The sequence below is a fragment of the Hippocampus guttulatus genome, chromosome 9, assembly GCF_054856545.1.
Source record: "Hippocampus guttulatus isolate MCC_2025c chromosome 9, RoL_Hgut_1.0, whole genome shotgun sequence".
In the NCBI taxonomy this organism is placed as follows: Eukaryota; Metazoa; Chordata; class Actinopteri; order Syngnathiformes; family Syngnathidae; genus Hippocampus; species Hippocampus guttulatus.
Window position 1 is genome coordinate 8834155 of NC_141269.1, and position 27973 is coordinate 8862127.

At 43.6% G+C, this 27973-nt stretch overlaps 1 protein-coding gene across 7 annotated transcripts in view; it reads left to right on the plus strand.

Annotated features, from left to right (window-relative positions):
- The first annotated feature begins 427 nt into the window (after positions 1-427).
- rbfox2 (RNA binding fox-1 homolog 2) overlaps positions 428-27973 on the plus strand; it is a 39120-nt gene continuing 11574 nt past the window's right edge. For 4 of the 7 annotated variants that reach the window (XR_015101772.1, XR_015101771.1, XM_086119385.1 and 1 more), the window contains exons 1-7: positions 428-1440; positions 9453-9503; positions 22123-22329; positions 23722-23898; positions 24276-24329; positions 24420-24512; positions 27736-27823. Coding sequence is in view for 5 of the 7 variants with exons in the window: in XM_086119385.1 (XP_085975511.1) it covers positions 1189-1440; positions 9453-9503; positions 22123-22329; positions 23722-23898; positions 24276-24329; positions 24420-24512; positions 27736-27823 (922 nt within the window). In the remaining 2 variants the exon portion in view is untranslated. Of the gene's footprint in view, positions 1441-9452; positions 9504-13835; positions 14154-22122; positions 22330-23721; positions 23899-24275; positions 24330-24419; positions 24513-27735; positions 27824-27973 lie in introns of those variants that run through there. The other 3 variants (XM_086119384.1, XM_086119382.1, XM_086119387.1) reach the window with 3 other exon arrangements.

Here is a 27973-nt window from a genome sequence, read left to right on the forward strand (position 1 = left end):
TTGCTGACTGCAGAGGTCTATTTAAAATTCCTTTGCAATCACGTAAACCTTACATATAAATTGAGAAAATAAAAGAGATCCGGTAGATAATTTTTAGAAGCCCTGAACTGCGATTTTGATGCGCACTCATTGGCTTCTCATGGTAGCCTTTGACCACTGGGTGTCATCCAAGCAATAAAAATACCAGAGAAGCACAAGGCAAGCTCGATGCTATACTGTATTACTCAACTCTGGGCCTAGGTCCTCGGTTGTGTAAGAACTTGGGGAATTGTATCTTCAAGAGCACTGCCACGGGGCGTAAAAAACCCCCGCAAGCTCTAAAATGAGAAAACCGCAGGACTGGAAACGGAAAAGGAGCTAGAGGAGAGGGCTCACAGTAAGAACATCTGTGTCTTTGGACCATTAGGTTCGACCCCCTCCGCCCCTCGCACAAATGTGTGGAGGCACTGCGGCACATTGCGCACACTTGCGGGCAAGCGTGGCTCTGCGTTCAAAGGGAGAGCGGAAGACGGGAGGAGGGGAAGACTTGCCAAGAGGGAGGGGAGGTCTGTTTCCTTTCCCCCCCAGCACACGCCGCTAGAACACACCGGGAGAGAGAACGCACTCTTGACGCAGGCAGGAACACAACCGCGAAGGAAAAACAACCGCGTCCGTCGTCAGCTTTTCTTCCGTGCAGGTGGACACTTGCGGACTAATATGGGGGCAAGAGAGCGCTCCTGACCGGGCTCGACTTGCCGTGAACCGCCGCTCTTGTGGTTCAATTCTACGAGGAAACATAGGCGACATGTTCAGGGGCTTTTTCGTCTTGAGCTTGCGGTAGGATGTTGTGTCTCTTATACGAGCGGCACTCACTGTAAATCGAAGGGGGAAAAGAGGCAAATCCCTAATGGACATTTTGGCGGTAGGCAGCCATTTGTTGTGATCGCTGCTGATTTATGTGATTTGTTATAATCGGACATAGCATAGGCCTCTTAGAAAGGCGGCGACGCCGTAAACAGTAGGCGCTATATTTAAATATCTTTACCGTGCAAATTCACGTTTGTTTAGTTTATATTTGGCAGAGGCTCGTTGAAAGGCCCATGCATTTTAAGTACTTAATTTAACCTCCAGTTACAAGCACGAAGTGAGAAAACCACCCTGGCCCTCTGATAACCTAAATAAGGGAGAAATAAGAACCATCGTTTTTAAATGTTAATGTCGACCGACGTTGCATCTATCATGCTGCCCGTGTCCCGTGGACTTTTGGAGCGGGATAGAGATCTAGACGCCCTGACCGGAGTGCATCCCAACGCGGGCGGCGCTTCCTCTGCTGTCCGGGGAATGAAGCGAGGAGACCCGGAGCCCGATGGGCCGACCGCGGCCTCGCTGATCGACTCGACAGGGGCTGAGTGCAAGCGCCCCCGAATGGATGGGTCGGGAGGGATCGGCGAGGTTGGACAGGTGAGAAAGACGCTCGAAAACTGGCCAATACCAATACAATTTTGCTTTTGTTTGTGTCGCATGGAAGGGGTCACAAATGGGCTTACAGTAGTTCCCTAACAGCAAAGCTGGAAACTCCTCCACATGTGGTACTGGATAATTGCAAACTGACCCAGCGCACAACCCACTAATTCCACAATTTAATATGTAGGCTATAAACCTAATTCAGTTGTGCTCACTGTGCAGACATTTAGTACTAAATTGATACTGTAATGGCTTTGTTGATAGTAGAGCCAGCCTTTTAGCAGTGCAGGGAATGTATGCAATCTCTGCTTTCAATGTTATAAAAAAAACAAAACGCATTAGTATGAAAGTGTGCACAACACTTGTTTTAGAGAGCAAATACACACTTATCTTTGCGGGAGCTGGTGAGCAGACAGAGATATTTGAGGTAAACAAAGACCCTCCACTTTTACAGGAAGTTAGGGACGTCACTGTAGTACTCATGAGTTTCCAACACGTTTTGACCCATTGCTACAGTTTTGACTACCCTTCTGTCACAGACCCGTTTCCCCTCGGTGTCAGTGTATTGTCATTTTGTACTATGAAATGGTCAAACATGCCTTATGAAAGAGGTTTGCAGTCGAGTGAGAGGATGCTTTGCTCATCATTATGGTATATTATGTATGTTGGAGTGCTCCATGAGGTTGGAGAAAGCAATTTGCCTGCCATTGGAAACAGCTGTAATGGAAGTAAAGTGGTGTGTTTGCTCCTGCTTGGACAACTAAGTGGCTGGTGTTCCATGCAGACCTGCCGCCAGTGAGTGCTGTCAGTAACATAAACGCACTTGAAAGTTGATGTGTGTGGATGAGAGAGTCTTTGTCAGTGGGAGAACAGAGTAGCACAGATCAATAGCTTTAGTCTCTGAAATGTATTGAACGTGAGCTTGTTGGACAGTCCGGAAATGAGATCGGGGTAGTGGAAACTAATGGTGGGTGGTGGTGGTAGTTGGGGATGAAGGGGGGGTTGGCAAGAGAAGGCCACCCTCCATAGCTCCATCTCTCTGAACAGATTTTCCCTATCACTGGCAGTAAAGAGGCTTTGTTCCCAGCTAATGGGATCACATCTCATACTAGAGGGAGCTTTATAACCACACTGATCCCTGAAATCCTTATCTCAGGCAGCGCATTCACACAACGCTTGTACTTTTGTATACAAAAATAAGTGATTGTGCATCAAATTCATACGAGGTATTAGACTCCCCTTCCACTGCAGTCTTCGTCTTTTACCAGTGCGTGCATACTACACAACGGCATATTTGTAGTGTGCAGACTTCAGTCGAAACCCAACAATCAAAATTTGGACGATCATAAAATTAAAGTGGAACATTTAACGCGGAAGTCAAGTCAAAAATTGTCTTTACAATATGTTCTTTTTGAAGAAGTGCTCCCACTAAAGACTATTGGATGATGGAGGAGTGACACAGCCACAGTTACATTTTGTTTATATTATTTAGGGAAACATTTATTCTAAACATACAAACCAGTCCTAAAGCAGAAGTCAATCAAAAGGTTTCTTTGGAAAACTACGTTCCATGTGCCGCCACAAATGTAAACATTGCATTGTGATTAATATTCCATTTCTGGAGTAAGAATTAAGACTAATCCACCCTTTCAGCTTTTAGCATCACCCCCTACTGTCGACTGAAATTGACATCAAAGTGCCCGTGGGCTCGCCTTGCGAACGTCACGTGACCAAACCCAGAAAACGGGAGCTACATTCGCAACGGGAACTTTGACGTCAATTTCAGTTGACAGTATGGAGATTGGCTCGAGAAAACATCAGCCTCCTTGGATGGCTGATAACGAGTGCATTATTCTTCTTGATTCTTATTCTACAAACATTAATCGCAATACCACGTTTAGACCAGAGTTACAATAGGTTGGGAATTCTTATCCAAGTTAAGTGTCTGACTTAAGTGACAAAAGCAGGGAACCCATTCCAAAGACCTCAGGCACCACTGTTGCCTTGACACGTCATCTCTGGTGGCCGGCCTTCTTTTATTGGCTGCCGCTAGATGACGTCGCTTCAAGGCAACACGCGTAGTAAAAGGACCACGACACTCAGACGACTGTTTGACCTTCCTTCTTCTGGCTAAAGGCCATGCCGTAAAACCAAAATAAATACATTGAAAGGCTCATGTGTTTAATTATTTGACAAAGACGAAAACGAAGGACTTTTTCGCTATGATGACAGTTTTAGTTCTGTCAACTTGAAATGTAGTTTTGGTTTTTATTTTGTTAACAGTGATTTCGTTTTTATTTTATTTCGGGAAGGAAATTGTTCCGATTCCAAACTCCAATTGAGTTGAACATGATCTCTTTTCCTTTCATTTGTAATTCAGGGACTTAAAAGCCCATCAAATGGCAATAAAATGCACAGTACGTCTATAAAGCTAAACATCGCTGGAATGTTGCGAGTGGAAAATCTTGCCCTGGACTCCACACTTGCTCAATGTCTCTGTCCTTCTTGCATTCCTTTGAGCTGCACCATGATTTATTATTATTTTTAACTAATTATTGCTGTCTGAAGTCAGGATTGATCTCTGCAGAATTGGATGTGGTTGCGGTCAGAAGATATTTATTTGGCCTTCCGCAATAATGGTACAGTTCTCGGCACTGTTTTGCTTATTCGTCGGAAAGGGTTGATATTAATTTGCTGTGTGGGTGGCAACACTACATCAACTCAATGCATTATTTTGGTTTGCACAAATCACCGCTGCATACAGTTCATGACTCCTCAGACCACCCAAGCAAGCTTAAATCAACATAAAATATTTGGGCAAAATGCTAATCCAGTCAGGGTTTTTTTTTCCACTGCAAGAACAAGGTAGTCTGTCATTTACATTTACTTCAGGGTATTTTTTACACCATCCTGCATCTGCATCCCGTGTCCGCTACTGGCCAATGTTGAAATGAGGTTGTCATTTTCAATATCCATCCAGCATGTTGCTGAATGTCCCATGTTTGTTGTCACTCTGCAAAGAAATTGGGCCGTATGCACTTTCTTTCTCTCTCTCTCTTTCCCCCTCTCTTTCACTCTTTCTCTCTCGGTCTATCTCTCTAGCTCTCAACATAATAAGGTCTTGCCCGGGTTAACAGCTCTGAGGACAAATGATTTGACTGGGACATTAATGAACACGGATCACCCCTCTGTTTTCTCATCTCAGCAGTCTCAACAAGAGAAATAAAATATAGCCTTGCTATGCTTTGAGGTTATACCCCCCCCCCCCCCCCCCATGTTAATAGTGTACGGAGACCACATGTCATTTGAATAGACAAATGCAAAAGTTAGCCAATGTTGTGAGCTCATGTTTCTAAGGCAGTGTCACATTGAGTCCCATAATGCTGCCTGGAGGTCTGCATGGATGTTGGCCTAAACTGACATGCTGCTGCTCAGTCCTCATGACTAATTGAGCCCGAATCGACAGCACCTTTTCTGGTTGCATTCAAGTAGTTCATTTCATTGTGACAAAATCGATGAAAGTCATCAGATGCAATTAATCTAATCACTTCTTGTTTTGCTGGTCGTTTATTAAACTCACGAGCCCAACTGGAGTTACAAATATGCAACATTTTCCAAGCTCGTTTTTGAAACATTTGAGGAAACATGTTAAACTACTGTTTTATATAATAATAATATAATTTCTTATTTGATTATCAGTCATGCAAAAAAAAAAAAAAAAGAAGACGTTCTAAGCCGTGGCGTATTCTCCACAATCTTCTCTCTTTATATATTAGCGTCCAGCCGTTTTATTAAAACAACACTGTAGTCCACCATTGTTGTTGTAAATGTTGGCGGTAGTTGCACTCAGTCTGGCGAAAACCAGACTACTTCAGAAAGATTCTGTGTGACTCCAACACTGAACAGCCTGTTTCATGAGAATTTACCAATATATCGGTACTATCATTACTATTCTGCAAAACTGCTGCTAATTGTGATTATCTTGAACAGGTTTAACACCGCGATAGCCACAAAAAAGCCATGTTTTGGCATTGTATTTATGTGGTTCCAAACAGTTTACTTCTAGCATCTGCCAAAATCTACTTAAGATTCTTTGACCGTTTTCTCGAAAGAGTGAGTTAAAGTGTGTTTGTTGTGAAAAAGTATGTGGTGTAGACTCAAGTAAAACAAACTCGAGGTAACTGGAGGCTGGCCAGATAAGTGCTCTGTGGATAAAACAGATGCGCGTTCTCTGTCGAGTGTGTGGCATGGCCTGCTTTAGCAGTGATGCAGGATGACTGTCAGAACAGTCAAATATAGTTCTTAAGAGTAGCGTTCCCAAGACACGATAGGAATAGATACGAGCTCTACGACCAAATTAGGCGCTTCACAGGCGTTTGCACAGCAACCACCTCAGAGGAACAGGGGTCATGTGTTCAAAGCTTCAGCGAAGCTAGGAGAAAAGATGGTGGGAAGGACAAAAAGCTAGGCCTTAAACGCGAGCTGGCTACATGTGAGTCACAACTAAACCCCTTAGTGGACTCGGTGCACGGCAGCTCACGCCGTATTTCCGTTGGCAAATACGGAGGCGTACGAGCTTCCGGCTACCATTTGTTCCAAGCGACCAGTGCGCCATCGGGAGTAGAAATGACCTCACCCTTTAAAATTGTGTTAGCGTAGGTTTTTGAAATAGGTATATTTTATAGCTCGGAGCTGGTGCTTTTCAAGGTGGAAATTGTGACTTTTCAAGATGAAGAAATAATTCTTCTTGCCAACTCTGTGGTGTGCCAGTCATAATGTTCAGGTTTTTAGTTGAACAAGCTTACCAGTGAGCCGAACTACAAAAGAGACATAAAATTTATACATTCGGCAAGACAATTTAACTATTGCAGCATCGAATCGATGAAGGTAGTTTGTCCGGCTTTTTCTTTTTTGTCTTCCTTGCACACTTCTTGGGCACGGCACGAAGCTGCGTTCTCCTCACTGTCTATGCAACACACCCCGCCTCTAGCGAGGCGATGTCGACCGCTTTGTCACGAAGCACATGGGAACATATATCCTCATCTTGCAGTTAATAGTAGATACTATTCATTATTATTGTAATATTGGGTGTCTTTTGTTTTCATAAGCTCAAATTTGTTGCATCTACATCATAGACCATGACAATAATGACTTTTTGAAATTCTGTTTTGTTGTTTTTTATTTATGCCCTTGAAACATGGGTTGAGCTAGTCAAATAAAACGTGCAAATCTACGTTCACACGGACCTGCATGCACTGTCATACAGCAAATGGCTCATGAAATGAGGTACGCTTCTTTGATCACCTAGCCGAAACGTTGATACCTGGAGCAAATGTGAAGGTAATACGTAATTTATGGTAACTTGACGCCATTGCAGCAGATTGCAAGTACATTTGAAAGAGTTTGATGCTGACACTATGCGTTAGACTAGCGACCGGAAGTTAGCAAGCCTCCGTAGCCGAAATGTGGAAGTGGTGCGTGCATATGGTCTGTTCTCAAGGCAATGATACTTGTCCGAAGTTTACTCTGGACATTGATTAATTATCCCTTACTCCTCACACTTGCTAATGTTAGCTAAACTCTTTTTTTTTTTTTTTAATACAAAATTTCCCAGTGTGTAATCTTTTGATAACAGTCTTAATGTTAAAACAGGGCATTGTGCCGTTGCTGAGAAGGACATACTTTTGCCAGTACATCAGTTTCTCCTCCGAAATATCATCGTCAGTCTGTTGGTAGCTAAACTAATTGTTGACATAAAATTAGCACTCGAACTTTGTCGTGTGCTGAAGTTCTGTGTTCATTCCCCCTTCCAATTGATGATATGCCATCTACGTAATGTTTGGCTGAGCAAAGGAATACAATCCCCCCCCACCCTTTTTTTTAGCTGCCTTGCAATATCATAACTGCAATGTGTCTTTTTTTGTGTGTAATTTGCAAGCAACTGTTATTGAAAATGACGCTGATCCACACTCCATGCCCCGCCCTCCCCCGCACCCCCTTCGCTCATTCCTCCTGGAAATCAAGCACATGACTCCACTCATGGATGAGTCATTGTTTTTGCTCCCTCAGTTTCCTCTTGTATTTCTCGCTACGGCTGTCTCATTTCAATTCCAAATGTTCCAATTTCTGACAATATACTATTCACTAATTCAGAAATCTCAGTTGGTCCTTTCCTCTTTCGATCTTCCGGGGTAGAATAAGGTTATACTTAGTTCATGTTATTCAAGCCTCTTAATGGTATTTCATTATTTAGCGCTTCTACCTCCCTATGCCAGTTCACTAAGTGCGTTTTTGGCTCTTGGATTGTCTCACATCTTTTTTCAGTGACAGAGCCACTTCCTGTTTCACCAGCCAAAGCTCCTGCATTGGAAAAGTCATGCTCAGTTTGAGTGAAATGGCCCCTTGGGGGGTTCAATGTGAGATGGCTACAGTACTAATCAGACCAACTTAAGCTGTGATGTGCACAGAGCAAAGTGTTTCTCCTGGGGCAAAGCAGGCACAGGGACATTAGTTCCAGAAAGAAAGCTGACAGAGGAGAGGAAGGATTGTCTTTTAATATCACAAGATGAAGACAATCTTTACTTCCCTCCAAAGTGCTGTTGTCATGTCTGCCTTTTTAGCGATGCATATTAGCATCAAAGCCAGAACTGTGTCATGAGGGTTGACTAAAATGACTTTCTAATGTTTGCAACAAACCAAAAACAATTGTTTTTGTTAGATTTGAATGTCAATAAATGCAATGTTTTTGTCCAATCCTTTGGCTCTGCTTTCTTCCCATACATTTCTTACATGGATGAAGACGTGTTCGTAGTTGTCGATCAAGCCGCTTTTTCTTGTCGTGTATCATTAGCGCCACGTAGTGGAGCTGAGCAAAAAATAGATTTGCAATCAATAAGGACATCGATAAATAGTCTGACCTTTCCGCAGAATAGTAATGGTCGTGGTGCAGTCAGCATGCATAATCTATACTGTATATCTTTGCGCTGTATATGCAAAGCAAACCAAGACACAATGGGGCAGGCTCGGTCACAGTTTTAAATTGAAAATGGATCAGGCTTTGTGAAGATGGATGATATGCGTGTGAAGTCTTCCATGTTCGCTCTACCGTCTCACGCCAGTAGTCTTCACAACCTACTTAAGATTAAATAGATGCCCCTAACACCGCCCATAGATGCCCCTAACATTGCCCATCATGTTGTGTTTATTATTTTACTTTTTAAACTGTTTGGTTAAGCGCTCTGTTACAGCTGCTGCTGTTGTGAAAGCGCTATATAAATCAGGATGTATTGTATTGTATCATTCATGTCTTGTACACTTGTTCCCATTTGGCTTCCAAGAGCCTTTCTTTGTAAGCGGACCAAGGATACAATTTGGAAAGATTGTTGGTTACACTGTTACCATTGCTGAGGAAATGGATGTTAAGAGCAGTTATGTGCAAGAATGTCATGATGTTTTTGCCTGAGTCCTCTCCAGCCAAATGTACATTCATTGTGTCGATACGGGGACTGAAGCAGTGGCATCACTTACCTACGTCAAATAGTTGCGTTTAAAGGTGTAACAATTCATAATGAAAGACAGTGTCACGCAATGAGCAAAAGTATAATCATTGGCACGTTGTGTGCGTGCACATGCATTAAAGGTTTTCACCCGATTTTTAACATACTGTAGCTGTTTGCTTGTGTTATCATTGAGAGTATGTTGTTTATTTCACTGTTTGTATTGTTCAGTAAACGCCCAAGGTGCATCGGCGACTTTTGCCCCCCCCCCCCCCCCCGCTCAAATTAAAGCGAAAATAAAGGGGAAAAAATCAACCAAATGCTTTTAACTCCAAAAATTGCTAAATTGGGGCACTCAGAGTCAAGGTCACGCTGTATATCAAATAAATGTAAATGGGAAATTGTATGCGATCATTTGTGAATGCTCAAAGGTTACTGCTATTGATTAATATATATATTTTTGGTCCTACAAACATTTTTTTTTTTAAAAATGTCTGATCTTGTTTCTTTCAGAATAATGACCCGCTGACCCTTGCTTACCATGGATACCCATCTCACGGTCAGGTAAGAATGTAGTTCTATTCCACATAAGATAAAATAACCCCCTTTTTAATGAACTGAAAGTCATATTCTTAGGTAGCATTCGTACAACTTGATTAAAACCACAGGGAGATGCAAGGTAGTTTAGAATGAGGGTAAGTGAAAGTCTACTGTATTTGATATCTTCCACTCCCAAACAAAAACCAATCCCTCTGGCTGTCCTCTCGTTTTAACTTTGACTTTCCTATAGCGATATGATACCACATTTTGTTATAAAGCATCCATGAGTTCTCCCAAAAGCACTGCAGTCGACAAATTACTGAAGAGCGTATTTGTGTTTACTGCGTATAAAACAGCAGTCTGTTTCCTTGTGTTCCTATTAGCCTACTGACTGTTATTAGACTGCTCAGTTGATATGGTTAATCCTTCAATCATCCGCCATTCATCCACTCATCCTCTGATGCTCTACCCGTAATCCCCGCCTGCCTCCCCCTCCCCCTCCCCTTCCCTCTGCCACCCTCCCAAACCTCTGGCTGCACTTCATCCTCATCTTAAGCCTTTACTCGAAGCCTTCTTGTTTGTATGATTTCTCTCCGGGGCTGCTCGGATTATTCACATGGCTGGCAGCCAATTAGCCACTTTTCATTTTTTTTGCCGCATAGTGATGAGATGATACTGCTTTGAACCATTTCCACCCTAATGATGATGTTCGAATAAGAATAATCATGCCGGCAAAAGAGTTGCCTGCCGCAAACTACATACGTGTGATAAATTATGGAAAATCATGAATAAGTAAGCGGAGAAACGGTGGCATCCACACAGCCCACAATCTCAACTGGATGTGAATTACGAGTAAAAACACAAATGGGAGACAGATATCAAACTCCAAATGATCTTCCAACATCCATGACACAGTTTTCAAATGAAAATGGATCAGGCTCTGTGAATAGGGAGTGTGTGTGTGTCTTCTATGTCAGTGGTGTCAAATTCATTTTTGTCGTAGGCCACATTTTAATTACCGTTTCCCTTAGGGGGGCTGTTATGACTGAAAACATATTTTTTTTAAAAGTCAATAATAACGGTTTATTCAACTATTGTTGAAGTTACTGTCATGAGGAGTTTGGTCACAAGAAAATGCTTACAATATGTCTCTAATTTATTCAATATGAGAATTTTACATTTTGGTAGAGATTTTAGTAAGCATCATGGAAGTTGACATGTTTGATTTGCTTTCATGGGCCACATAAAATGATGTGGCGGGCCACATCTGGCCCCCCGCACCTTTATTTTGACACCTGTGTTCTATGTTGTCATATGCAAGTCCTCGCTGTCAAAACCAAGACAACAACGATAGACCCCTCCCCCCCCCCTCTCCAGGGACACTGTTGTTTTTGCTTGTAACATTTCCGACAAGCAAAAAGTTTGATTTCTTTTCGCCTTTCAAAGGTAAAATACAAATACAAGCTCTCATTGCACTTTTTGAGGTAGCATGTTTTCATGTGTGTAGGGTAGAGCTTAACACACGCTGTCCATTGATTAGTCAACTGAGAAATGTCACTTCTGAGTGGAATGGGAAGAAAACAAATTGAATAATGTCATCACACCGCAGTGTACTATCATTTATTTTTTTGTTTAATTCACTGTTTGCCATATTTCACATTAGAAAACCAATAATGGCACCCAACCAACAAATATCACAACAATTATATATCCTGGAATAATGATTGTTTTGTCACAAATTTAGTAACTTGGTGTGGAAAGTGTGCCTGTTTGATTAAAACCAAAGTTAATATCCAATCTTCCCTTCGCTATTTTGCAGTTCAGTTAGTGCAGATTTACTCTATCGCGGATTTTCATTTGTCACCATAACCTCACTATTTTGTGGGTTTTCTTGCTGTTTTTCGTTCCTTCCAAGTTGGACCTGTCAAATGTAATTTGGAGGGGGTTAGGGCGGTGCAATTTGTTTTAAATTTGATTTATTTTAAAACTGAAACCATGAACATTAGGGTTCGCATTTAGAAATTCACTCTGACACCAGTGCACTACTCTGAGAGTGTGTTTGTGTGTGTTTATAGAGACAGTGGCGCGCTCCCCTCTCATTAATTTCCGAGCACAGCCTATATTCTAAACCAATCAGGAACTCATGCTTGAACTGTTTCCATTTGGACTGCCCGACGCATTGGCGCACCGTGTCTCCAGTTGGTGCGCCGAGAGCGCGCACCGTGTCTCCAGGTACCCTGTTTTTGATCCACATTTGAATAAACCGAACCAATTTTGCTAAATGCTATTGTTATCTTGGATCAGAATTCAACAGATGTCACCAGTAAATACTCTTAGCAGATATGTCTATTTGCTCACTCACCATTTTCGGAGTCCAAATATTGGAAGCTGGCTGTGTAGTACAGCGATTACTTTGTCCATTGTTCCGTGCTACCTGAATGTGATGCTTTGTATGCGGATGTAGTAGCCGCATTCTTGACGCCGACTGACTGTCTCAAAGCGATGTGACCTCACAGTTTACTAAAGCGTAAAAGGCATGATCTTGGGCTTTCCTTGAGTTCATCCAAAGCCAATCAGACCAGTTTAGTTTTGGGACACCGAAGTGTCAACTGGCTGTTGATGGGGACAAAAGGCTTTGAGGAAGACAAGGGTGGCGTGCATAAGATGTTGCCACGTTGCAGAGGTGCTAAACTGTCAACAGTGGTGTGAAGGTGATGTGATCAAAGGCTCCTGAAGTAAGAGCCTGGGGAGCAGCAGAAGCGCAACGTGTGAAGTTAAGACGTGCTCTGCTTGCTCAATGAAATGAACAACACTTGACTCCTCCATTACATCCGTGCACTGTTAATGGCTTTATTTAAGCATGAGAGAATCCTCGTGTGTATGTGAGCTGAAATTATATTAATTACAAGATTATTATTATTTTTGTTTTTAGGCATCAATGGTTGATCCACTCGAACCTATATCAGTATCTACTTTTTTTTTAAATAGACATTCTGAAAGATGTGATCGTCTCTGTTGGACGCCTGAAATTATGAAGAGAAGAATGGTGCAGCTTTGATTTATTGTCTGTTGGCATAAGTGCTTGGCAGGGCATTTGTACTGTAAGCTGTAAATGACAGCTGCATCACTTACTTCAGATTGATAGTTTATATGTTTAACACAATTGAGCGAGGATGCAGTCTAGTAAAACACCTCTGGAACCACATCTGCAATGGTAAAACATTCAATTATTCATAACCCTCTGACTGTGGGAAAAAATGGTTCATTTTGGTAAAGGCAGACTTTATTTTATTTTATTTTTTTTAATACATCTTGAATGATTCAGGTTGCTGAGCAGGACCCAAATTGTGTTGCTCGGTAAAAGGCAAGCTTAAGAGGAAAGCTTAGCACTCTGGGAAAATTTGGACTTTCTCCTCTATGTCACAATGCTCGGTGGCAAAGGTTGTCCAAGGGTTGGTCATTGGACTTTCCTTGTTCAACTATGCAGAAAATTAACCATGAAGTAATTAATTGTTCTTATTATGTATCAACTTTATCACAGGCGATGCATTGTAGACTCACCTGCAATAAGTGAAAATCTATGTGAAGAAACCATAAAAACTACCTTTTTAAAAATGTCCCCTACCACACACTTTAAATGCATTAAACTTCATAAAATCCTTACGAAAAAAATCTGCCTTGAAATGGAAGGCTAATGAAGAGACTCGTGAGAAGTGTGCTTGCCTCAAGTTATTTGTCACTCCCAGTTGGAGTTGACTGTAAAACCGACACATAAAACAGATTAATTTTATATTTAGACACCTAAGCATTCATGCAAACAATATAATTTTGTCCTGTGAAAGTTCGCTATCTAAATGCTGTGTTATAATTCCACAGACAGGCTAACGCCATTAGCGAAATTTTTTGTAGTAGCACTATATCCCTCACTACTGCGAAAATAAAACTTGGAGCCTACATTTCAAGATGTTTTGGGACAGCCTTTGCATGGTATTGTAACATCACTAACCTTAAATATATTGCTCTTAGTGTTACACTAAACAAATTACTTAAGCTCTGATGCTGTTCTCCTCGAATTGTTTTTGCGTTTGGTTTGTGGAGCGAGAGAGAGCGAGCCATGAGTCCCAGTTAACTCACCTACATCGAGAAGGAGATCTTGGGACTATACGATGGAAAGCAGAGGGGAGGGGCAAGTTTGCAGGTGTGACAGAGTCAGGGGGTGGGGTTGTTTTAGGGGTGGGTAGGTTGTCTCTGAGTGAGAAAGGAGACAGAAAAGATGAGCAGGCAAGGGCACAGCAGCAAAACAGAAGGCTGCGTGTAGAGTGAAAAGAGGGCGCGAGTGGGAGAGAGAAAGATGAGAGTGAGGGAGGGAGAAGCGAGGGAGAGAAAGTGACAGGGACATAGGCTGGAGGAGGAGGCAGTGAAGGAGGAGGAGGAGTGGGGGGGGGCGGCTGTCAGGGCAGACCCAGCGAGCAGGGGCAGAGAGAGGGAGATTTTGAATCTGTGAGACAGACAAGAAGAGACGGAGCTGGTGAGGTGACACGGGCTCGGTAGAGGGAGAGCGAGCAAGCGAGGCAGCGTGACAAGAGGAAAGGAGTGAGAGAGGAGAAGGAGAGACGACAGTGTGGTGTTGCTCAGAATACGATGATGGGACTCTACTATCCTTCCGTGTTGTCGGTGAGTGTTTATCCTCCCTGCTGCCTCTGCCTGTGCCTGTGCGTGGATGCTTGATGACTCTCTTCGCAAAGGCTCCGCTTGCGAGTACACCACAGTCTGCAGGACTGTCATCAAGCGTGACGTGCTGATTAACGGACGAGAACTCCACTTGACCCTTTCACTCCAGCGCTCCACTCGTCTTATTCCCCGCGCCGACCGCGATGTGTACGTCCAAAGTTGCCGTTTGAAATGTTTGCAACGGTAAAACGCTCGGGTGGCGATGGATGGTAACGCTGTTGTTGTGGCATCTGTTCTGCCGCCCAGAGCTCGAAGCGCACGCAATGTGAACATCAGAGCAGTTCCTGCCAGAAATTATTCTGCCATGTATTATGTATGCTCAGAAGAATCTATGCGATCGGTACAGTGCAGTTGGCTGGATGCTGCGGATATCCTCGCTGATAAACTCAGCACATGGCTGCTGGGCTCTGAAAGCAATAAGGGGCGGGGGGGGGGGGGGGGGGGAGTAAAAGTGGTCTTTATTGCCCCTGCAGCTGTCTGTGTACATCACTCTTGCCTATGAGCAAAAGGGACAGGTGTCCATAGAACAGTTGCTCTCCCTTCTTACACTCCTCTACTGGCTCGTGGCACCTCTTCAATAATATGTGCGGTGTGCACTTAATGTAAAAAAAAAAAAAAAGTTGAAAGTGTTCATATAATTTAATTTGATCTGAGTTAGAACCGTGTGTGTGAGTGTTTCCTAATTCAGTTTCTCATCGCGTGTGTGCTCCTCTTTCAGCTCTACCTTGCTCTCTTTACTGTTTGACCTCTTTTCTCCCCCCCCCCTCCTTTCTCTCCCCGGGGCCCTGGCAGCTGTTATCTCAATGTTTTCCTTTAAGAGAGCCCGGAAGAGGGGGATGGGGGACGTAGAAATGAGAATAAGAGAGGAAGAATAGAAATTGATTATTTGGGAAAAGGTGACGGGACACCTCTGGCAAGGGAAGCCTGCCGGATGATGAGGCTGACATTATGCAGGCATGACTTGCGCCGGATACAGTAGGCCAGAAGCTAGTTTGCTCCTTCTGAGAGTTTATTCTTTTTTTTTGTGTGCTTGTAATGCTGACTTTGCGGTTTGGTTTGTCATTTACCTGTGCTATCCAACAAAATGCGATCATTTTTGCCTTTTTGAGCTTGACAAAGTTGAAGTCAGTGACTGGCGGCTGCACTGCTGAAATATTTTCTCAAGCCTCACCTATGCCCCAAAGCAAGGGAGGGACCCAGACCTGCTGCAAACACATACAAGCATACATCAACACCCCCTCTACACACCCATGCACGCGTGCATGCGCACACACACACGCACGCACACACACACACACACACACACACACACACACACACACACACACACACACACACACATTTCCTCCACCTCCAAATCTTCTTATCGATTCTTTGCAGGGTTAACAATAATGGTCTTTAAATGATCCCAATGAGCCGAGTTGCCGTGGCAACTAGGATGAGTCATTCATTTTGCACAGATTGTTAGATGGTTCGAGGCGTGAGGGAAACCGTCGATCTCACCGCTGTGTTAGATAAACACCTTTGCTCTTTGCCTCTTCTTTCTTTTTTTTTTTTTTTTTTAAGGAGAGGGAATTGGCCGTGGTTGCCACAGTGCAGCATAAACGCTTATGCTTCCTTTGCAGCAATTTGCTCCCTAATTGTTCCGAAAGCGCTCGCAGTGAGGCATCTGTGCTCCTTTGAAATGGATCGGGGTTGCCCTCCCTGACTCGTCGCATGGTGCCAGTGAGAACCGTGCCCCGTCGCTCGTTTGTCTACCTATTGGAAACAACCGGCCAACATGATTATAGCTCAACAAGACCATGTATAGCAGTCTGTATAGAAAGAGGCGAGCTATGCTGTCAGTTGGTTTGTTCACCTGCACATGTTTGTTTTGAGGTGACGTGCAGCGGTTAATAAGTATTAAAGAAGACAAATTTGTTTTGTTGTGTTTACCATTCATACGTTGCTGCAGTGGAGCCCAGCGGACCATTGATACAGACAGAGGTGGGTGCAGCTGAAGTCAGTGATGGGGTGTGCACAGGCCTGCAGACATTTACAGTAGGAGAAGGGGGTGTTTCCAGACTTCAACCCTTAAAAGGAAAGAAATCGGGGGCGGATAGGGAGGGGTCTGTTTGACGAGCAGACATGTTACCCTATAAGGAGACGCAGAAGCCTGTGGGAGGGCGGGCCAGAATTTTGTTGAAACGCTGTTGCTATGAGGCAAATGAGCTTGATAGACTCGAATGGGGACGGCACGTATGCGAGGGTCCCGTCTGGATTTTATGAAGCGTAAAGAAGCGAATCTGCGAGTAGGAGGGAAGGGAGAACAGCGACATGGGGGGGGGGGGGGGAAGGAGAAGGAGAAGGAGTGATGTAGGATGGGGGTGATGTGGGATGGAATAATTAAATAAGAGGGTGTCTCCTGGCTCATCGGTATGCTGCAGACACGTTGTAAATGGTTTTCCAGCTGTTTGCAGCATTGGTAGCAACACTGAGGAGCCAAAGGCCAAAATGAGAAGTTAACCCTTCTGTAGGGCACCCATTGCCATGAAATTCAACGTTCTAACTAAACATATTGCAGGTGTTGTAAATATTTTTCTTTCCTTGACAGGGACAAAGTCACCCTGGTCTATTCCCTTATAACATGCTACAACCAGATTGAACTAGGGAAGGGCTACGTGTCATTTTTAATTGATCAATAATGCAACTATCAACTTCAGGTGAAGAGATACTGTATGCCACTGTGGCGTGGTGACAATCCGGGAATTTGCAAACCCATTGACAAGGTGACTTTTCCAGCCAGTGGAAATTCACTCCATCCACAGCCAGCAGACACATAACGATGCATCTCGGGTGCATTAGAAAATCACGGAAAAGGTTCATTTAGTTCGCTTGTTCAATTCAAAATGTGAAACACACTCTTTTCCGGCGGCAAATTCATACCTAATTTCTGGAATTAAAATCATTTGGATAATGGAACCATTTCTTTTAGGATGGTGAGGTAAGTTTTTATCAGTCAAATATTTTACTGTGGTAAATCCGAGTTTCATTTTTTTGAATTGGACTGCTGAAATACTTTCCCACTCCCTTTTTAAATCATTTTATTGAGACGCGCCTGTTGAGATGTACTGTGTTGCAATTCACAACGAAAACCACGCTTGCACCAAGCGGTACAGTTTCATCCTTCACATGAAGGGAAAACCAGGCTTGCATTTCCACTGAGAGGTGTGTAGGCGGGATGGTGATTGGTGTCAGCTCTATAAATTCTTTGACATCCAATTAAACAAAGAAACATAGTCCTGTGCATTTGTAGACAAAAAAACAGATCTGAATCCTCCTTTGCTCCAAATACACGCCCCCCTCAGTTAATTCCATTTTAATGTGAGAGAAGTCAAGCAATTCTCTGTTGAGCAATTTTTGAACAGCAATGTTTACTCTCCACCGGCACGCGAAAACGAACTGGAAGCCCAAACATTGGGGAAGAGTGCATGGTTAAGCTCAGATGTCTTGATGTCCTGACTACGGAATGCAAGACAAGCATACTGAATGGAACCGGATCGTACTGCTTGGGGGAAATTAGGCTGGACGTCATTTTGTATTTCAAAATGTATATCTAACTTGTGTTGGGACGTGATTCTTCTTCACGTCGTTTAGGCGGCTATCAATCGCCTTCTTGTGCTTTAACACCCAAATAGTTCACATTGGGTTACTAAATAAGCCTAAAACTATGGCTTTGGAGACCGTGCCTACTGCCTAAATATGAGGAAACAAGTGAAGTCAAATCTTCCATCAAGTTGCATTAAATGAACACCAAGTGGGACCATCAAATGCCATTCTTCACATGAAATGGCCCAGCGGTGCCCTATCTTTGCCATGGCATCCTCTCCCCCGCACTCGTCGTCCTGTAGCGCAGCTCTGACTCCTGTGCATCAGCGTGTTTTATAACATGCCTCCTCAGACGCACTTGCTGCTGCTAACTGACCTGAAAGTAAGCCCGCTACAGCTACCGCTCTGAGTCCCTTGCTTTGCCAGATTAGGGCATACACTTACACAAGGCCTTAATGCCCGAACGTCAGGGGAGCGAATGCACACACCAATATGCACCCAAGATGGACACAAACAAAGCATGCACAAATCTGAGTGCTGACACAGATGCCCGCTCTAAAATTTCCTTCAACAAGAATGCCCCCCCCTCTCTCCTTTATCCTGCCATGTATAGCATGTCTTTATTCAACGCATGTGAATCGCAAAGGCTGTTCACAGCCAGAAAAAGGCCCAACGTAACTTGATGTTTCAACAGCGTTTTTTTTGTTTGTTTTTTTTTCCAGGAGCCATACTCGCTATTTTTATAGCTTGTGGGTTGTTGACTTTGTGCTTCAGGTAATAGAAAACGCTGCTGAGCGGCAGCAAAAATGCATGTCATCTGAAAAGGCCCATCGTCGCACAAAAACAAAAGGCTTTCTTTGGCTTGTCTTCCCGCTTCTATTTTGGTTTTGCAAAAAGAACATCCGTAGCCTGGGCTGTCCGTTCTCCTCCTCCCAGCCAAATACTGTTGATTTGTTTGCGCAACAGCTTTCTAAGGGCCCTTATCATGCCATCAGATAATACATAGGGATGTGGCCAAGACATGAAAGCATGAAGTCTTGAAATTATTGCCCATCTGAGTTGCATCACAAGTTGTCCAGGTTTGAGTCATTGTTGGTCAAGTGAGTTGAGTCACCAGCACAGATTCTCAAAGGGTGGGTTGACCAACAAATCGGACAATGTCCGCCAGTGTTTTGTACAATGTTCCATGAACCAGTAGGTGTGGAACTGAATTTGTTCTGTCCAATCAAAGTTTGCAGAGAGTGAGACATTTTCAATCCCCTTTTTAACATTGTTTATTCAAATTCTTGTTGAACATGAGCTGTATCGTTTGGGGCCATGCTCTTTCAACGTCATGGACAGCGACGTCTTCACACAAAGATCTTCCACCCACCTTTAACTTATCAGTAAATATTTGCCATTAATTACCCCCTCAGTCAAAAGAGGTTGTTTTTAGTTGGGATGATAAAATGCCAAACATTTGTTGTTATGCTATACTTTGAGACCTCTTGTTTCTGTCGACCACATCACAATCTGTTTTGGGAAGCTAGTTGGCACCCCACGCACAAGAATAATAGTAAAACTCTAGTTTCTCCAAACATTTTCTTATCAACATTTTAGTATTTTTAAGTTTAACAGTAAAGCAGTCTTAGTTGAACATGCTGAAAAGTGGTTACGCAACACCCAAGTTAATCCTAACCCAAATGAGTGTAAACGTTACAGTCCATACTTACATGATACTTGATAGACTCGTACATGTTCTTCATCGGTGCCGTAAGTATGTTTCATCGTACGGCCCGAGGCAGGTGATCAACTTTCCCTTTCTGCTAAGAGATAGGAGAAGCTCTAGTTTCTCTGTTTATATTTATCACCTAGGTTAGTTCTCGCCGGATGACCCACAATCATGCGTGTCATTTTCATCCGTTGCCCAATTGCTGACTGCAGTTGCAAGATACAGTACGAGGTCATCCAGGTCATCATATTTGCATGTCATCTGTTGTTCTTCCCCTGCGGCATCATAAGAGAGCAAAATTACATCTCACGTCCATATATTACTGGAAGTAATGCATCTTGAATATTTGCCTTGCAGCTAGGAGTTTAGTGTGTGTGTGTGGGGGGGGGGGGGGGGGGGGGTAACATTGTTTGGTATTATTATGGCAAAATAAGCTCCATGATTTTTTTTGCAAGATGTCTGTCAAGCTGCAGGGTTGAAATAATTGCACACAGCTGCTATCTGATCATGTGAATCAAGTCGGATACGCTGCTCCGTAATGTAGCCACTGTACTCATCTGGTGCTGCGATCCAGCGGGGAATCATTTCTGGGATTTTTGGGAAGGCACATGTGCAGCAGTTTGCAACTAACCCCTTCGACAGCATTTGTATGCGTGCTAAATCGGTGTTCACTTAAATCATAGGAATAGATTACTATCTTGTATTTTCATAATAGATAATCCACAAGCAAAGTCGGAGCAGATTGCACCGTGTGAAATGTTTTGGAAACATTACAAGTTGTTTGTTGGTATAGCGACTTTTTGCTGCTGTTTAGCACAAAAAAAAGAGCTCATGTTCCACTTAGTAAATGATGCCGCAGTGGTTTCACGCAGCGTCGCCATGACGACCACCCACACTGAGGTAATATAAGTGCAGTGGAAATCTGATGTCCCAGTGCCAAAAGCGAGACAAGATAGGATATGTAATAGAAACATGATGAGTGAAAGTCGTCCCCCGTGGCGGCCGTATGTCCGAGGGCCGTTGACGCTGAAATAAAGGCCTGTGACACAGGTGTGTCACCAAGAAAGATCAAAAGCTGTGAGACAGATGGCACACACACAAACACACGTACACGTACATACACGCCCTCCCACACACTTTTAACACTCCCAAAGGGACAGAGATCCATTGTGTATCACTGCAGCCTGTCACACACAACACACAAGTCAAAGTAGATCACCAGATGTCAGGTAAGGAAGGCAAATTGGTGGTGGTGGTGGTGGGGAGTGGGGGGGGGGGGGGGGGGTTCGGCCTGGAAGGCAAGTGAATGTCAATTAACTAAATTATTGCTATATGACCTAACCACAGTGGCACACTCATTCGGACCACTTTTTATTATAGTATAATTTCATTATAGCGGCGAATGGGAAGGATAATCAAATGTAGGAGGGCCACACGGAGGCACAAGGAGATGAAGGAGAGGTTTGCGGCTCGCGACTATTTCATTAGTGCACAGCTAATACAGTGCAACGTCAAAAGTTGAATGCTCCTGGTGTCAATGTAAATTTTGGTGAAAGTCACAGAAACCTTCAACGTTCCACCTGCTGTTGTCACGACACATCAGCGAGAGCGCAAGCCTTCAGTGTACCTCACGGGTGCTTACTTCAGCGACAGATTGCAAGGATGAGAACAGAAAGTTTGCATTTCAAGCGGCAAGACTCCAGGCTGTCAAGTGTTCTTGTTTATTTGACATTTTTACAAATGTGAACAAATAAACATGCTAAAGGAGTTGCCAACAGTCTACCAACAATGCAAATCGCCATCGCTTGTCATTCTCATCCTTCGTCTTCATACTGATCATGTGTTGGTTTTGATTGAGTCGCGACTGTTTTATACGTACAGAAGAAAACACGTTGTAGCACTGACTGACGGATATAAAGAGAGCATCTTAATGTAGACCACTGTACTATACAATATATTAAAGTAGTAGCCTATAGGTGGTGGGTAGTTAAAAATAGACCCAATAGTCAAGCTTTCTCTTTACCGCTGCACAGCTGACGCAGACCATACTTCTTCCGTCAGTCATCACCTTCTGTACCCCTCCCCCAATCTCTGTCCTTCGCCTGTGACCATTTAGGGTAAACATTTCAAGGCCACCAGCTCGGAGTGTGTGTTCATTATAGCATGCCTTTTGTGCCTGCTTCTTTTTCTCTCCCCTACGCGCTCTGTAACTTCCACAAGTATATTCCGGACCACTAACGGGCACTTGGACAGGCTTCCATGCTAACAGTTGGCGGGTGTGCGTGAGGTGTGTGGGTGTTTGCGTGTCAAAGGTGGTTTGTAGAGATGTTGGCGAGTGTGTGTGCTGCCGTGGCGCACGCGATCGTACAACACATGAGCATGGGGGCATGTGACCCTCAATAATAGATGGATGCAGTGAATATTTGATTGGTGAGGGGTGGAAACATGTTTCCATATACACATATAAAGGGGATGCAAATATTTGAATGACGCATGAATGACTCCAACTGAGGCTGATGGGGATAAAGTAGCATCCATGCCGTCAGGTGGTGGGTTAGGTCGAAGATGCAGTGGAATGTTGCCAACTTAGCTTTTCACCCTCCCTTCCAACAGGGTTCCCAGGATAGTACTTCTGGTCAGGAGGGACTTGTACCTCCGCCTTTCGCAGCCTTCCCTCCTCCTCCTCCGCCTCCTCCGCAGAACGGCCTTGCCCTGGATTACGGCGGCAGCCTGTATGCAGCGAGCGCAGTGCAGGGCCCCGTGGAAGCCGGCGGAGCAGTGAGCAGTGTCGTCAATGTTGTCAACAGCCTCAGTGGCCAAGTGAGTGTCAGCCTCCCTCTTCTTCTCTGCGTCCCACGACATGTTAAAATGCTGCGGGTCTTTTCTGTCACATCGAATTAGAAAAAACACACTGGATCTAAAAGTGCATTGCAGAATTCACATGTTGTTGCTGTAACTAGGAGATTTATTTGTAATGAACTATAGTCCAAATAGATGCCCCATTGCCCGCTCATCAGCAACCTCTGCAGAATCAGGCGTGTTGGAGGAGGGAAATATCCAAAACAATGCCTCGAGGACCGAAGTTAGTGACCCCCATGTGTCTCGGGATATATAATTCAAGAAAACTACATCCCGTTGATATATACTGTATGTTGATATATAATTGTTATAAATTGGATAAATCTATACAGTGGGGCCCCTCCCCTCATATTCGGCTTTGGCAAACCAACATATATTCACCCGTTTGCAGAGTATTGTTATTTTTTGAATCCCCCCCAAAATCTGAACCTCCATTTAAAAAAAAAATAAAAAAATTCTAGGCTGTTGTAATGAGCGTCAATTATTTGTGCATTTACTTCATTCGGTACCTATCCTCCGTGAAATGTGTGATTCTACTGTACTGTACACTTAAAAAAAGTCTTATGTACAATAATTCAAGAAAAGTGAATTTTTGAATATTTCAAGGAGTTCCCTACACTCTTAAAAGCGCTGGGTTAATAGTAACCCAAATTTGGGGAAATAGCTAACCCAGCACTGGGCCCAACAGGGACAAGACCAAAAACGGATTTTTTATTCCAGTACTACGTCAAGATTTTGAACCTATAAGTGATAAAACCTACCCATACTGATGTTGAAGCTACCAAGAAATTGTTTACCAGGTTATCAGTAAAGTTGTGATTAAAAAGAAAACATTTTACCAACATTTTCTAAGAAGTCAAGGCAAGTCAGCTTTATTTACGCAGCACATTTCATACACAAGGCAACTCAAAGTGCTTCACAGAAGCAAAGACTGAATCTAAAAGCATTTACAAACACAACAGCTTCAGCATACAGAAGCAAAGCTGGTTTTGAAAATGACTAGAAGGAAAAAATGATTTCAAAAGGTCTAAAAGTCCATCAAAGTTATGGGGGGCCATTTGAACTTGGATTTTAAAGTATGTCTAGTCGGGGCTTCGTCAAAATAATTAAAGTAAACAAATCTGTTGAAAATTCACATCTTCGCAGTGAGTGGGTTCGGAAAACAACCCGCCAATTTTAGTGTGTATGAAGAGTTCACAGTACAAAACCTCAATCGGAATATTAAGTAATTGTTTTGTCACTTTTCACTTTGAGTCCCATCAATCCCCTCACATGAGGCGGTCAAAACAATACATTGGGAAATGGCATTTATTTCCATTGTGTGTTCTTTCCGTCCTCGTCCCTGCGGCCCAGCAGTCAGATGGCTCCTCACAGATTGATGGCCAGTCAGGCTCAGGAGGAGGAGGAGGAGGTAGCGGCGGCGGGGGAAGCATCGGAGATGATTCAGACGCCAAGGGGACACCCAAACGCCTCCACGTGTCCAACATTCCCTTCCGCTTCCGAGACCCTGACCTGCGGCAGATGTTTGGGGTATGCAGACTGAATTATTCACCATTTTGCGGCTCCCCCTTTCCACGGTGAATCATCACGACAAATCACTTTGGACTGTTCGAGCCCATCTGTGTTTCCATACCTTGTTTTCTAAACGTTCATTTGTGTCGCATGAAATTCACATGCTCTCTTGTCTGTGTGCCATTTGATCGTGTAAACAAGGGGCGCCTTTTTGTCAAATCTGCCCATGTGCATGAATGTGGCACACATGTGGAAGACATATTGGGAGGAACGACTCCCATCTGGCTCACTGCCAGCTCCTCTCCATGCTTGAACAGTGACGACACCTTGTGGTCGGATGCGGTACTAAACACTTCCATTTTGCTCGTTTTCTCATCTCTCTTCTTTTGTCGCAGCAATATGGCAAAATTCTCGATGTCGAGATAATTTTCAACGAGAGAGGGTCCAAGGTAGGCGAGCAGGAAGAACAATGAGCATTTTCAAATCATATGAACAAAGCCCAGATTCAGAACCTTCCCTCCCCTCCACTCTTCTTGCAGGGCTTCGGTTTCGTAACATTCGAGACGAGCGCCGATGCTGAGAGGGCCCGAGAGAAGCTTCATGGCACACTGGTGGAAGGACGTAAGATTGAGGTAACTTGACCCCTCCACCTCCTTGTATTTCATTTGAAGATGGCCAGCCACATTTCTCCTTTTGTTCTCCCTTCATGTCAAATGAGAATGTGGCGTTTGGGGATTTCCGGGTGGCTGTTATGTGTTCAACTCTAACCCGTCTGCGTTCACTCTAGCATGGTGCATCAGTGCACACGCTGGCGTCCGCGTGGTCGCCACTTCTCGTCGAAGTTTACTCTTGTTGTTTCTTCAAAGCTGTATGGTTTGCAAAGCATGCTGGGTGGAGTGGCAGCACAGGCATGGCCGGGATGAGGCGCCGTGGCTGATGATATGTGCTTCTCTCGCAAGCATGGAGGACTTTTGTTTTGTTCTCCCCCCTTCAACCTCCCCCTGCACAGTTTTCCACCATCACTCCATCCTCCATCATGATGAGTGGCTATTATTATGTCCTGGTTGAGTGAAGGGGCCAGTTTTTAGCCTTTTGTGAAAATAGTGCTTGCTGGTCTTAGGAGTTTCGTGAATGCTGCATGGATGGTGCTATAATGTCAGATGATGTTTATTAAGCAGAGTTGAAGAAATGTATGCATGTCGAGACCTTGAAGGGCCACTGTTTGGGAATGAGACTGCCGAGAGGTGTGTGGTGTCATTTATGATGCTCAAAAGATTGTTTAAACGCATTGTTGCATCCCCCACTTCTTTCATTTATCGAAAAAAAAAATCACATTGTGGTTTTGTTTTTAGTTTGTCTTTGCCAGCATGAGCGCGTTTTATTTATTTATTTTAAGCAAGTAGTGTTGAAGCTGAAGTACTGTACACCAGGCTTTTGCCAGTTGCTTTGTCGTGTTCTTTTTGTTGCGAGTAAAGCTGCTCTGCATGGTCGTGATTTGCTCTGCATGGTATTTTCTGTCCGTGCGTGGGTGGAGAATGATTAAGTGGAAGGCTCGTTATCATCCCCTCTCTTCTCCTGTCCATCATCTTTCTCCACTCTTCTTCACCGTGCCAGTCAGTTTGTCTGTCACTTTGTCTTTGTGTGTGTGTCCCACAATGCACCTCCTCCCGCCCTCACATACCTCCGTGTATTCTTCTGTCCTTCCATACAATCCAAATCTCAATTGAGAGCAGAAATACTTTTGATTTCAAATATTCCTCTCGCTTTCCTCCCCAAGGTTAGCGCTCAATCCGTTTTCGTGTGTTTACTCTTTCTTTGAAATTAATGTGCGTGTCGTGGTTTTAGAGTGGCTGGATTGGCTTGGTCTAAGTAGGCGATTGTTTACATGTGACATCCTCTTTATAGTTGATTCATTATCGTTGTTTTCTTTCAATTTTATGTTTTCCTTTTTTTTTTTTAATTTGGGCTCATCATTTCTTTCTTACACATATTTTCTCTATTTCCCTGATGATTTTTGTATGTTGTTGTTGTCAGTCTCCACGGTAACTGCTCGCGTGTCCTCACGCCGTTCCCCGGGCAACGGTAAGTTGTGTACATGGCATCATCATTTGAATGAAACCCCTCTCCCCTCACCCCATCTGCCCCAATTGGGAAAAAGAAAAAAGTACCCAAATGACAGCCACGGGCGATTGATTGAGAGGTCCTGATTGGCTAATTCTGTGATTGTTTGGGGAGGTGGAGAATGAAACGAGTTGGAGAATAGCAATTGACCGCATGGTGTAATGAAGGCCACCTGTGTAACTGAATGTACTGCATCAATCTGCAAGTGCAACAATTATGACCCGCAGCACTTCTTATGCATTCATTCCAATCACCTCTCTAACTGCCTTGAGCTCCAGAGCTGTTGTATCCTGCATGGTTGACTCTCTTTTCTCTGTACTCTCGCTCTCTCTATTTTGGCATCTGTATGACATCATATGGTTCCGTGTTGTTTCTTTGTCATGTTTCAGTCAGTAGTTGCATTTTGGCACTTTAGTGGGACTGCATGCTGAAGCATGAGAGCTCTATTAGCGGTAGTGGAGAGGATGCTGTGGCTGTATTTCATGTAGCAGCTGGTCATCACTTTGTGTGCATCCGCGCCCTACGCTGCAGGCAGTTGTCGAGAGACGGCACGAGAATGATGTGGGTGCGAGCAGTTCAAATTGAGTCCATATCTAAAGATTTTTTAAAAGGCTGGAGAATCGACGACTTAGTAGTTTTGCTTTCCCTGATTTTCTTGACCAGTTTGGTTCTGATGTTGTGCGTTGGTTGCGTGCTTTTGAGGTCTGTCTGCTGTGCGACTCTGTCCGGGATGCCTGGCAGTGTTTCACAACCAGCGGTTTGATTGATCAATTTATTATTGATTACTTTTTTTTTTTGATTCAGGAATGACATTTGCACCCCCCCACCACCTTTTTTCTATTTTCTTTTCCTTCTTTCTTTCTCACCTCATTTTCCATGTGATCTGTCTTCCGTGTTTATACATACATAGCGTTTGTGTGTGTGTGTGCGTGTGTGTGTGTGTGTGTGCGTGTGTGTGTGTGTGTGTGTGTGTGTGTGTGTGTGTGTGTGTGTTCATGAGGTTTGCACATTCGGATGGCTCGTTTCACTCTTTTCTCCACATCGTGTGTGTGTTCTATGTATTTTCATGTGGACTGGCTCCTCCACCTGCATCCCTCTATCTTTCTGTCTTTTCTCTGTCTCCCCCCTTCCTATTTTTTTCTGTACTATATGATTGGGAGGGCTGTCGACCTTTATTTTATTTTTTATTTTTTGGATTGCTCTGGTGCTGCCTCAATGCTTGCTGATTGGCTCGTTGTGCTCACCTCTGCTGACGTAAGATGCTCATGATTGGCTGTTTGTAATTTTTTTGTATTTTAATATATATATTTTTTAATTTCCTTTTGCATCGTGTTCAACTGATGACTTTGCTGCTTAATTCACCTTCTTTTCCCCTCCTATTTTCAAAGGTATAGCCATGCAGTAATCTTGGATTTCCTTCTTTTTTTTTTTGAATGCTCTTTTTTTTCTGAAATATTTGTTGTGTGCCTTTTGGTTGCATTGTTTGTGTGCAAAGTGCCTGACTACTGAACGGGATCCTTGTTTTCAATGTCTCTCCTTCAAAAGAAATGCATGCATCAAATACCATTACTGCTCATCAACAGAATTAACCAAGTCAAGAGACAATTGTGAAGGGTTAATGGCAACTCACTCAACCTTATTTGATTCAAATTACCCTGAAATAGTTAATTTGATATAGATTTTCTGAATAATTAGGTAATATTGAGTGATCGGTGCGGTTTCTCCTCTGTTTAGGTCAACAATGCCACAGCCAGAGTGATGACCAACAAGAAGATGACGACCCCGTATTCCAATGGAGAGGGTCTTGCAGCTCTACCATATGGTATTACTTTTTGGACTATATTTGCCCGAAGCAGAATTATTTACACTGACCAGCTCCATATTCATGAACTCTTGATCAGCTTTTACAAATTTAGCCTAATTTCCGGACTATAAGCCGCGGCTTTTGTCACACGCTTTCAACTTTGCGGCT